Source organism: Malus sylvestris, chromosome 5 (genome assembly GCF_916048215.2).
Source record: "Malus sylvestris chromosome 5, drMalSylv7.2, whole genome shotgun sequence".
Classification (NCBI taxonomy): Eukaryota; Viridiplantae; Streptophyta; class Magnoliopsida; order Rosales; family Rosaceae; genus Malus; species Malus sylvestris.
Genome location: NC_062264.1, coordinates 31,079,840 through 31,091,300, shown reverse-complemented (window position 1 = coordinate 31,091,300; position 11,461 = coordinate 31,079,840). Strand labels below are relative to the sequence as shown.

Below are 11,461 nucleotides of genomic sequence, written 5' to 3'. Positions count from 1 at the left end.
TGGCTTTGAAATGAAATCAAATAATTCAATTCATCAACAACAACAATTCTATACATCAATTATCATATAATTCTATGTCACTTGCAAAATTTTATATTAAATTATGAATTGATGATTCAAATTTTAAAAATTAGTTTACCTCAAAACTCAAAAGGGTTGGTGGTGAGTGAATGCTTTTGGCACTTGCACTTGCAGCAACCAATGAATGGTGAATGGGCTTGGCGCTGCTGAGGAAGAGGTCATGTGCAGCTGAAAAGGGAGTCAGGGTCAGACGGCAGGGAGAGGGAAGTGGGGAACAAAGGGGGGGGGATATCGGGAAAGGGGGAGTGGGGATATGGGAATACGGTTAGTAGGGACCGAGTGGTCCTTTAATGATGTTTTGTATTTTTTTTTTTTTTTTTTTGGTTGTGATGCCCTGGACCGAGTGGTCCTTCTAATCATTTAATATATATATATATATATATATATATTTTTTTTTTTTTTAATTAAACCTGGGCCCTTTTTTTCACCTTTCTTGGGCTCTTGCCCTCTAGCTCCTATTTGGGCTTTGGACTTTTTTTTTTAATACCTAGTTATTTGGGTTATTTTTTTGGGAACTTTAACGAAAAGCTCATGGTACTGTTCACTTTAACGAAAAACCACATTTTTACACTAAAAAGTCAATCCTGGTACTATTCACTTTACCCTTTATTTTGTCCTTATCATTAAAACTCAAAGTGTTCAAACTCTTTTCATTAGTTTTCCTTATTTTTTTTGGTGCCCCCTTTAGTTTTGGGCCTTGGACAGCTGCCCCTGTGGCACTGGCCCTAGGTTGAGCCTGGCTCTATGCTCATTGCAAAGCAATCCCTAATGCAGAGTCAACCATAAAAAATGAAGCACTCGAGTAGGTAGCTTAAGCTTCCATATATCACCCCAACTCCAATCGGCAAAAACTTCATCAAGAATGAGAGATAAACCTATAGGCCGGCATGCCTAAGAAATCTTATTGCATAAAAGGAAGAATCTCAAGAGGAGGATCAACGTGTCAAACAAGAGAAGATGAGAGAAGCCATAAATTGGCTAATTTGTCAGCAATTGCATTCTATTATGGAAATGTATGGGTACAACGAAAAACCATGTGATGCAATCAAGAAATACAGTTTCTACAACGAGTCCGGAGCGACCAATAAGGAAAAAGAAATCATGAGCAAAGCAAGATACCACACTAGAAGAATCATTTTCAAGCCATAAATTTTACCAACCACGTGCATGAGCTAACTCAATAGCAAGAATGATAGCATAAAGTTCTGCTGCATGCAATCCTCGTTGATGCGCTATCTACAAATTTCTACGTAAATCCATACTAGTGGCAGCTGGTAGTTAGGTACTACTAAATCCTTACAGCTCCAGGTTATCGGTACGCCTTGATGCTAGTAGTGAGAGTAATCAATCTTCTACTAAATTCAAAAAGATGGCTATAATTCTATAGAGTCTAAATTTTTGTTATTTTTCCAAATTTTCCATTTATGGGGAGAGGGCAATTATTGTAGTATCATATGACGTCACCAGAGACGTTGACCTATGTATTTAATCGCTCGTGAGCTGTGGTATTTGAAGGATTTTCCTTATATAGCTTCCTTTTAACCTAAAATTAGCGTGAAAAGTCTAAATTTAACAACACGCGAAGGTGAAGGAAAGTTCGAATTGTTATTTGCTAAAATTAGACTTTTTGTACCAACCTGTCCCGATTTTATCAGAACAAATAGGGTATTTTCTTGAAATTTCACCCTAGGTTAGGTCTTTTTCTTTTAAAATTGGTTTTTGGGTCTTAATTGGTGACCCCAAGGGGCCCACCCCTTTATTTCTGTCTCTGGTTCCCTTCTCCCTTTTCTACCACGTGGCAGTTCCTTCCTCATCCCTTCCTCGAGTTAACTCTCACGTTTCTCTCTCTGTCTCTTTCTATCTCTCCTCTCTTTTTCTCTCTCCGAAACTCTCTGCAACTCTCTCTCGACCTCACTTTTCCCTCCTCGCCGTTGAATCAACACATACCCACCCATACATAATCACATGGTTACACCTAGTGGCCGTCTCAGCAAAGGAAGGAGTCGGATACCAGTCTTCAAACCCGTAAGCTCGGGGAACTACAACGGTGAACCCTCAACCTTGGTAAGCTTCGGGACTCTTTCTAATCTTTCTCTTAGATCGATCAAACTTTAGTTAGGACTCATTTTAGTTGCTTTGGTGAAGGTTTGTAGTGAGGAACAACTCGGAGCGTGTTTTCCCAGTTTTACCGGTGTGTCCGACGACTTTCGAGCCAATTTCCAACCAAACCATGGCGTGCAAGGTATCAATCTCTTCGTCTCGCTGAGTACTACAACTTTCCTTTTTGTTTCACCCAATTTCGTTAAGTATTGACAAAGTTATGAACATTTAAAGTTTGTTACTCACCTGCTAGGGCCTTTGGCCCGTTAAAATTAAACCCAACCCATTTAATTATTTTAATTATTTTCTGAAATCTAAAGTCATGTGGGCTAGGCTTTCAAGCCCAAACCCATTAGAAACCCTTTAACCCAAAACCCTTTTAGTTTAGACCTTTGGACCTAGGACCTTTCGGCCAGAACTCACCAACCCAGCCTAGATTCGGTTGGAATATTCCTCTGTTGACTTTTGTTGACTTTTCAGAAATTTAACCGAGACCCTTCTTAGGGTAATTCGACGTCCTGAATCCATTTCGGACGTTCGTTTTTCTAAATTCAATTGTTATAATAGAGTTTTATTAATTTGACCCTTTATGTGCTTAGGGGCAATTTTTGTGACGATTCCGTGTTCGCTAGTTTTGCGTGACTTTTCGGCAGCTAAGTATCTGTGAGTGGATCCCTTCTAAAAATACATGTTTTAATAGTAGAAATGCATACATGGAAAAACATGATTTAACAATTATGTTCTATGAAACACTTTGAGATATCATGCTTACTGAGGCTATTTTGAATTATTACTATTTTTCCTATAACCCGTGTTCTTATAGAATATTTGATGGATGACGATATGATATTTAGAACATGTTTAGAACACCTCTTTATAGTATAGATGATGGATGACTTTATACTATGAAGTTGCTTTTCAAATGTATGTATGTTCAATGGTTTTGTACTTACCTAGTGGTCCATATTTCGCTACGGGACGAAGGGATAGATTCTGGTCCATCCCGGGCTACGGTTATGGTGTTGGCATAGGGCTTGAAGTGTTTTTCTTCTAGTTATTAGCACAGGGATGGGGAGCCGGCATGGGGCCTGGGGGTAATTTTCCTCTAACTGTTTGCTCAGAGACGGGGAGCCGGCATGAGGCCTGGAGAGATATTAGACATTCACTAGTGATTATATATACAAGTTATGATTTGAGACATTGCACGGCATGCTAGGTTTCGGAAAACCTATATTTATCATGATATATATGTGTTTTCATAAAATATGGGGGGTTAGCATGTTGATAACTATTTTAGTATATATATATATATATGATCTACTTATGTTTGTTTTGCGTCCCCTTCAGAATTTAGAATAGAGGCATACAATGCTGGGCATCAAGGCACTCCCACATCGGCATCTTCGAGTCCTGGGACCCATTCTTTTATTCATTCAATTTTATATTATTTTTTTTAGTGTTTTAGTTAGTTGTGTGCTCTGAACACGTTCCTTAAATGCATATTATATATATATATATATATATTTATTTATTTATTTATAAGTCTCATCTATCCTTTGTTTTCAGCATTTGCACTCAATAAATGACTTTCGTCACCCACGGGTGTTGGCCAGCACGTGTCTATCCTGGTATTCGGGAAATATCGGAATTTGGGCATGTCACTTTTACTTTGGTCTCAGCTTACGTACAAATTGAGTTGGCTACTGATCACATTTTAAAGTATAAGCTTCATCAAGGTGTTAGCTAGAACAGTCTGTTTCATACTTGAGCGGCGTTAATTAGAACAATATATTCCGTACTATGCGATCAAGTTTGAATTCTCTAATAACTTAATTAATTTCGAATTTAACTTGAATAAAAGATATAAAAGTTTTTATGGATTTGGGATTAAATACTAAATCTAACACTTCAATTTTAAATACTAATTGTTTATATTTATGCAAGGTGTATAAAGAAAAAATAGGGTTCTATCAAGAACAAATGTCCACCATGAGTTTGCCAAACAAAGAGCCCAAATTACTACTTAATTAATTACTACATTTACAAACTTAGGAAAAGATTGACCAATTACAAATAGTTGCAACATATAAGATCAAAGCAGTTCCTGCTGATGTAACAAGCAACAAAACCTTTTTATCTCCTCTGGAAGCTCAACTTCTTGATGGACAAGGCAAAGATGAGTGCAAAGAGTAGAGTGAATCCAACAACCACAGCTGCAACCACTCCGATAAATTCTTGCTTGAAGCCGAAGTATTGCCTCATGAATTCTTCCACCGTTTCACCCGTCTCAAGCTTGTCCTGTATATCTCCAAACTGCGATGTAGCCAGTCCGTACAAGGTCCAAGCCATTGGGCACGCCCAGTAGTACCACCTCCACCATACAGGAATCCTCTGCAGTTAGGCAAAATGAACATGAATCAGAATCGTAGGATCAGAAAAAAAACATCAGTATAGGTTCTAACTTTTAAGGACATCAAAGCCTGCATTAGGAGCTAAGGGGCAAGCAACACTTAACAGTTCGTGGGATGATGAACCCTGAGAAGAGATTCCATATTGCGTAAAACGAGCTGGAACTTATAGCGGCAATGTGCTGGTCCGGCGTCAAGGCCACACCCATCATGCCATAGTAGGTGAAGTACAAAAATGTGAAGTACATGAAGAATAGGTACCACAAGAATTTAGCCACAGTCCATTCAAACCCAATCGTTGCGTAAACTATGACACTGTAGAAAAGAGCTTGTACAAAAACATACGGGATCTCAATTGTAACCTGCAACGAAATATAGAAACGGAGTAAGATAAGACAAATAATGCAAATAGTCCTATAACTAGAACTTAATATAACTTAATCTTAGTACAATGTGTGATTAGCCACCTGCGCAAAGGCGTATGCCAAGGCAGAATACATTCCAGCAGCTCGTTCTCTGTAGAAGACTGTTCTTTCGACATCCACAACGGGCTGCACAGTTGTACAATTTTTGATACCGAGAAAGAGAACAGCAGCGTACATCGAACCAATTGCATTGAAGAGATCCTTTTGCTTTTTTCTGTACTCAAAATTTTCAAAGTTACATTTGGAAGCAAAACATATTGGTTAGAATACATCTATCTTTTGTTTGCGCAGTGTGACTTACGTTTTGGAGCCAAGGTTCCAGAACATTGTCCCAAACATCAATGCTACAAAGGTTGTGTAGATCAACCTGATGGCTGTGTACTGCGTATTGCGCCAATAGGACCAATGTTGTTTCCATAAGCAAGCTATGCATTGGGTTAAAAATGGCTGAGAGTATTGAGAAGGGAAATGGAGATCCTTGGAACCAGGAGCAGGGGTGCTTAGTTCTTTAATAAGTGCTTTGTTTCTCCTGCAATTTTATGGCATATATAAGTACATTTTGTCGACAAATCTAATTTACAAAGAGAGATATTCTTTCGTACGTAAATGGTTTTTTAGGCCGATAGGTAATAAGCAAACCTGTACAGTTCTGAATTCTTATACACTTCAGCAAAATCAATCTCCATAGCTATTTCTTTGGCTGACGAAGTGACTTCCAACATCCATGTTGCTGGATTGTAGCCATCCCTAATTTTACTGACGTTATCGATCCCCTATATATAAATGTGCATGCATTAGAAAAACCTTCAACAATTATCAAGGTACCGAGACTTGAAATTTCTTCCTTCACTATACCTCGAAGTACTTGATCAAATTGCAACAATGGCGGCCTAATGGCCCCACGTAGATCTCTTGTCCTCCTTTCTTCAGTAGGAATAGCTGCAACGACATGTTATATATATCATACCCAAGTAGAAAAGACCAATCAAAATAGAGTTCAAAGTTCAAACAATTCATATCAGAGAAGATTTTGATTTTCACCTCATCAAAAGCGTCAAATATGTCAATGCTTGGCTGATGGATGGTGCAGACGACTGTTCTTCCAGTGTCAACGGTGTTCCTAACTGCTCTCATAACAATGGCCGCAGCTCTTGCATCCAAGCCTGAAGTCGGTTCATCCATGAATATTATGGAGGGGTTAGCCACTAGTTCAACTGCAATGGTCAGCCTCTTACGCTGCTCAGTTGAAAGACCGCTCGCACCAGGTAACCCTACCAATGCTTGCCTCAACGGATTCAGCTCCACAAGGCGCATCACTTCCTCAACAAACATCTGCAATCATGTCCAATTGAAAGTTAATGATCGACAATGAGGCTGGTAATTGCCTTAAAACAGGACCAAATTTTCCTTCAGTTCATAAAGAATTAAATTTAAACTTACAAATTAAGTTCATATACCAACCTTCCTGGTTTCAGAATTGATTTCTGAAGATAAACGCAGCCATGCCGAGTACATCAATGATTCAAAGATAGTAACATAAGGAGAGTGGATGTCATTCTGCTCACAATATCCAGAAATCCGTGCAAACGATTCTTGCTTTTTTGGGTACCCGGAAATTGTGATATTTCCCTCAATATATCCACCAGTTTTTCTACCAGCCAGTACGTCCATTAGAGTTGTTTTACCAGCCCCACTCACTCCCATTAGAGCTGTCAAAACACCTGGCCTAAAAGCACCACTCACGCGCCTAAGGAGCACCAGTTTATCCTCGGGAACACCTTGGTTCTTCATTTCCTGCAATTTCGATTCAAGAAAATGTCTCACAATATTGGATTTGCCCAAGGTTGTCAAGTGTCAAACACATTTGAACTTTGGTTGCATATACATCACCTGTGGCATGTCCACGGAGTATGTGATTTCATCAAAGGTGATGGAATGTGGTTCGAACGGAAGAACCATTCCTCTTTTCTTGTTACCATTTGTGTCATTAGTAGCTTCTTTTGTAACTGAGGAGGACCTGGAGGAGTTACTTCCATCTCTATTTTCTGTACATCCAAAAAATTTGATTTTTGTCAAAAAGATCAAAAAATTAATGCCGGATAGAACTATTGCACACAAAACCGACATACACGAATGTTAGATGTATTACCTCTACTAATTTGAGGAGTTGAGGTAAGATCTTCCAACTCAACAGCCTGTGGCTTCCCAATTGCTGCACAATGTTTCATATTTATGAGTAACTCTCGCTTAGAAGATATGGTGCAAATAATTAAGATGAAAGTACTCACGCTTTAGATATGTGAGAGCCAAAGTGAAAAAAATGTTGAATATAAGCATGTATCCAGCCAATACTCCCGCGCCAATCCAATACCAATAAGGCTCTGTGAAGAATCCCCGCGACTTCAGAACAGCGACTCCTAATGGTTCCGTTGAGTTCGGAAGAACCTTCAAGGTAAAGAAAATTAGACTATGAATTGGGAACAAAACACAAACTAGAATGTTTGAAATGGTTAACGTTCAAAGGACTACATGTCTCCAACTCTTTCCGAGGAACTCATTGACTACTATTGCATTCTGTCCGTACATCAAAGGCGAAGTCCAGTAGCCCCATATCCACCATTTCTTTATATCCTCTGCGCCATCCAAGTCAAAAGATAAATATACAAGTTCAAATAACAGCTAGTAATCAAACATGAGGTGTCTTTTTTACTGTTATACCTCTTGACAGGACAAAACCACCCAGGGCGAAAAGCACGAGAAGAGCAAATGATCCAATTGTGTTGGCAATAGTCATGGTTCTACCAACTCCAGCAATGAATCGGAACATCCCTGAAGCCATCTGATTGATGAGAAAGAGTAGAAAGAATTGCTTGAACAACCTGCATAATGGGCATGAATATCTATCATTTCGGATGGAGAAAACATGAAAAAAGTGGGAGAATTTTCTAGTTATTTTTACCTTCCAACATTTGGATCGTATCCGATGACATAATAGGTGGTAAATACCCAAACCGCAACTTCAACGCAGGTGATAGGGATCTTTAGGATCCACGTGGGAATGGCATATGCCCACGGTGGAAAGAAGAGGAGGTTTCTCTGCTTATAAAATACAGGGAGCCTTGTAACAGTCATCGAAAGATCTGCCATTCCATTGAACATAACAGCAACCAGGGAGAAGAACAAAGCACCGGTATAAACTACCCCGTCAGCTACTGAATTGTGATGCATCTCAGTTCGTAGGAACAATGTCATTGTAATCATAGCCATGATTGAGAGCTAAACAAAAATAAGGAAATATAAATAAAGATTAAAAACATGTAAGTTTGCGTGCAGCATGGAATGAGTCAAATGAAGTGAAAACAGTACTTGGGCAAGCTTGAAAATGTAGACAAATGAGTTCCTCTTCATGAGCAAGAACTCCCTTTCAAAGCAAGCTTTCAACAGTTCAGTTCTACTAACGCCATACTTTTTTGTTGTTAATGCAGCTGGGTGGCTCTTGGCCTTGTCAAATGGAATTGCGAGTTCATCTGTAAGTTTGCGTCCGACATGGAATGATTGGAATGCCTCGACAAATTCTTCTACCGTAATGAACCTGTAAGGCTCATCTCTGCTTGCCCAATACTGCTCCTGATCCTTCCTTGATGTCACCTGCAACATTTATGATTTATTCACACATGAAAAATTACATATATGACACTTTTATGTGTAATGCTCAAACAAAAGCTATGTAGTGACCTACTTCTTGCAGGAAGTCTGCCACGCCTTTCCTCTCGGGACATCTGAACCCCATGGATTCAAAAAATTCAAGAACATTTTCGCGAGGACCTTGGTACACAATGTGACCATCGGAAAGGAGAACAATGTCATCAAACAGTTCATAAGTCTCCGGTGCTGGTTGCAGCAGTGAGATGAATGCGGTGCCATTCAGAATGTGAACATATTGCTTGATCGTATTCACGATTTGATATGTTGTGGAACTATCCAAACCCGTAGATATTTCATCCATGAATAACGCCTTAGCTGGTCCAACCAGCATCTCACCTACATACAATTCATGGGTTTATCAATTCTCACAAACTCATAAATCATGCTCTTTAATTTAAGAACTAGAATTATGTTTTTACCAGTTGTGACTCGTTTCTTTTGTCCGCCGGAGATGCCCCTTATTAAGTCATCCCCAACCATGGTATCTGCACATACATCTAATCCCAAAATCTGGAAAAATCAAATGAATTACTGATCAATAAAGTGTAATTTTCAGAAAACCCTTCTCTTATAGTACAAAATATAAACGTGATTTTACCTTTAGTATATAATCTGTCACCACTTGCGCCCTCTGGCTTTCTGATGTCACTGCCTATATTAAGAGAAACAGTGAATTACAACATGTAAATCGTTGATTGTATCGAAAACATAATTAACAACACACTAACTAACCAGTAGAACTCTCAAGTGGATATCTAAGTTCTGCTAAGTAGCTTTTCTTATTTCTCACCTTCATGTAGATATCTATGTCTGCATCCGGCTTAATATTCTCTTCTTTCTCTCGTCTACTTAACTCTACTAGGATCTCTGCCATAATTCAAACCAACCACGAATAACCTTCGATTAATAGAGTCATCGGTTTGATTCTGAATATTGAACAAAAGTCAGTTATCTAAACCCACCATAACGGTCTCCGACCCCTTGGCATCTTGCAGAGAAGTTCAATGTTTCTCCGACTGTCAATTCTCCCGTATGGACATCACGTTGGCTGATATAGGCAGCAGTCCTCTGAGGCACAAACTCATGCATGCCGTGACCATTGTAGGTCACTCTTCCTGAAAACTGCACAACAATTATTACTCAGATAAATTAGTGACAAAAAACCAACAGCAACCCCTAATGCTAAAATCGAAAACCTGAAATCCAGATTTCGTGTTGTTTAACCTCAAGATCCTGGTCAAGCTGTCCAGCCAAAGCCAACAAGAGCGTGGTCTTTCCGGAACTAGGAGGACCCAAAAGCAGTGCCATTCTGTACAACAAACACATGATCGACCAAGTCATTTTCTTTTCGACCAAAAATACAAAACACATATGAACCAAATTTGCAACACTCTCTCACCTGCAAGGCCTAATGATCCCACTAACATCTTTGAGGATAGACACGTGCTTCTTCTTGCTAGGAAGAATATGAAGGGAGTTCAACAAACCCTTTGGAACCCAAAAACAAATCGTTCATTAAGAATGTATCAAAACTGAAAAGGAAATGGTTACAAGACGGGTCCAAAGATTATGTATGCAAACTCTACTAGTTAATCATTTACCTCCACCATATTAACACAGTAATTTAAAACTGTCGGCACTGCCCTGCTTCCTGCATAAGCTTCAGCTGCAATTTTCAAATTCTGGAATCTAACTTCAATTTTCGGAATATCAATTCCAACTCTGAGATAAAAACCAAGTAAAACAACCCCATTATTATAAAAAAACCAAGAAGATGGCAACAGCAGAGTTGCAAAAACTTTCGTATTCTTACCTGTCAATGCGGCTCTTGAGTCTCAACAAGAATTTCTCATGATCCTCCTCAGCTACTCCAACTAACCGCTCGATCAAACTCTTCCTGTCTTTCCCTTCAAGATTGCTCACATCAACTTCGTTGGCATGGCCTTGAGGAGTAGAGAGCAGGCCTTTGTTCAAGCGCTGAAAAGTCGGAAGCCTCTGAAGGGCAGCCCATTTGAGAGCTTCCTCATCGTCCTCTCCTCGCGACGAAGACTTTGAGAAAACATCGCTTCCCTTGTCAACCCAGAAGGAAGAACTTCGTGTAAAACTGTGGCCTGCTTTCTCAAGATTACAACTGATCTCCATTGAAGAAGAACAGCTTGAACTTGGGTAGCTCCTAGCTTGAAATTATAAACCAACAAAAATCCCCAAGTCCCCCTTCCTTCCAAAGTATGTGTGGATATAAATTTAGAAACACATATATATATATATATGGAAATTATGGTATAAAAAGGCTTTTTGGCTATGTTGTTTGTCGGCCACTTTATTTAGCTTTTGCAGAAATAATTTTAATAGGAAGATAAGATCTTAATTTGAGCTGTTAATTTCAGTGGGGTTGCTCCATGTCATGATCCTAAGTTTGTGCTGGCATTAGACATCATGGATGAAATCATGACAACGTCCCCCTCATGTGTATTTTTATTTGGTTGTGATATCCACATACCCTATTATACTTTTCACACATTTTCTTAATTTTCGTTCGTCGGATCGAATGAATTGAAGAAGAATAACATATATAAATTATTAAGGATGTAAGAAGTAAAATGAGGTGTGTAGATAGCAAATCCCTTTCTATTTTTATCTTAATAAGATTATGGGGTTGAAAGAAAAGAAAAAAAAAATAAAAGGAGAGGATGAAATCATGACATCATGGATGAAATCATGATATCATGTACAGTTAAGTTG

At 38.9% G+C, this 11,461-nt stretch overlaps 1 protein-coding gene across 2 annotated transcripts; it reads right to left on the bottom strand.

The window, feature by feature from the left end:
• Positions 1 to 4,093: 4,093 nt before the first annotated feature.
• LOC126621178 (pleiotropic drug resistance protein 1-like) lies at positions 4,094 to 10,972 on the bottom strand. Of its 2 annotated transcripts, XM_050289582.1 has the most exons (24): positions 10,533 to 10,972; positions 10,321 to 10,441; positions 10,119 to 10,207; positions 9,944 to 10,028; positions 9,682 to 9,841; positions 9,510 to 9,586; positions 9,318 to 9,371; positions 9,139 to 9,229; positions 8,754 to 9,055; positions 8,381 to 8,662; positions 7,974 to 8,290; positions 7,733 to 7,893; positions 7,544 to 7,647; positions 7,303 to 7,459; positions 7,164 to 7,226; positions 6,905 to 7,059; positions 6,476 to 6,808; positions 6,056 to 6,346; positions 5,870 to 5,953; positions 5,654 to 5,787; positions 5,316 to 5,543; positions 5,057 to 5,228; positions 4,697 to 4,951; positions 4,094 to 4,572 (listed from the first exon to the last, which is right to left on the bottom strand). In XM_050289582.1, exons 1-24 carry the CDS (start codon positions 10,859 to 10,861, stop codon positions 4,315 to 4,317), a joined length of 4,302 nt encoding a protein of 1,433 aa, XP_050145539.1. In that variant the 5' UTR covers positions 10,862 to 10,972; the 3' UTR covers positions 4,094 to 4,314. The 2 variants fall into 2 exon arrangements, with proteins under 2 accessions (XP_050145539.1, XP_050145538.1); XM_050289581.1 differs by having other exon boundaries at positions 5,870 to 6,346.
• Between the last annotated feature and the right edge of the window lie 489 nt (positions 10,973 to 11,461).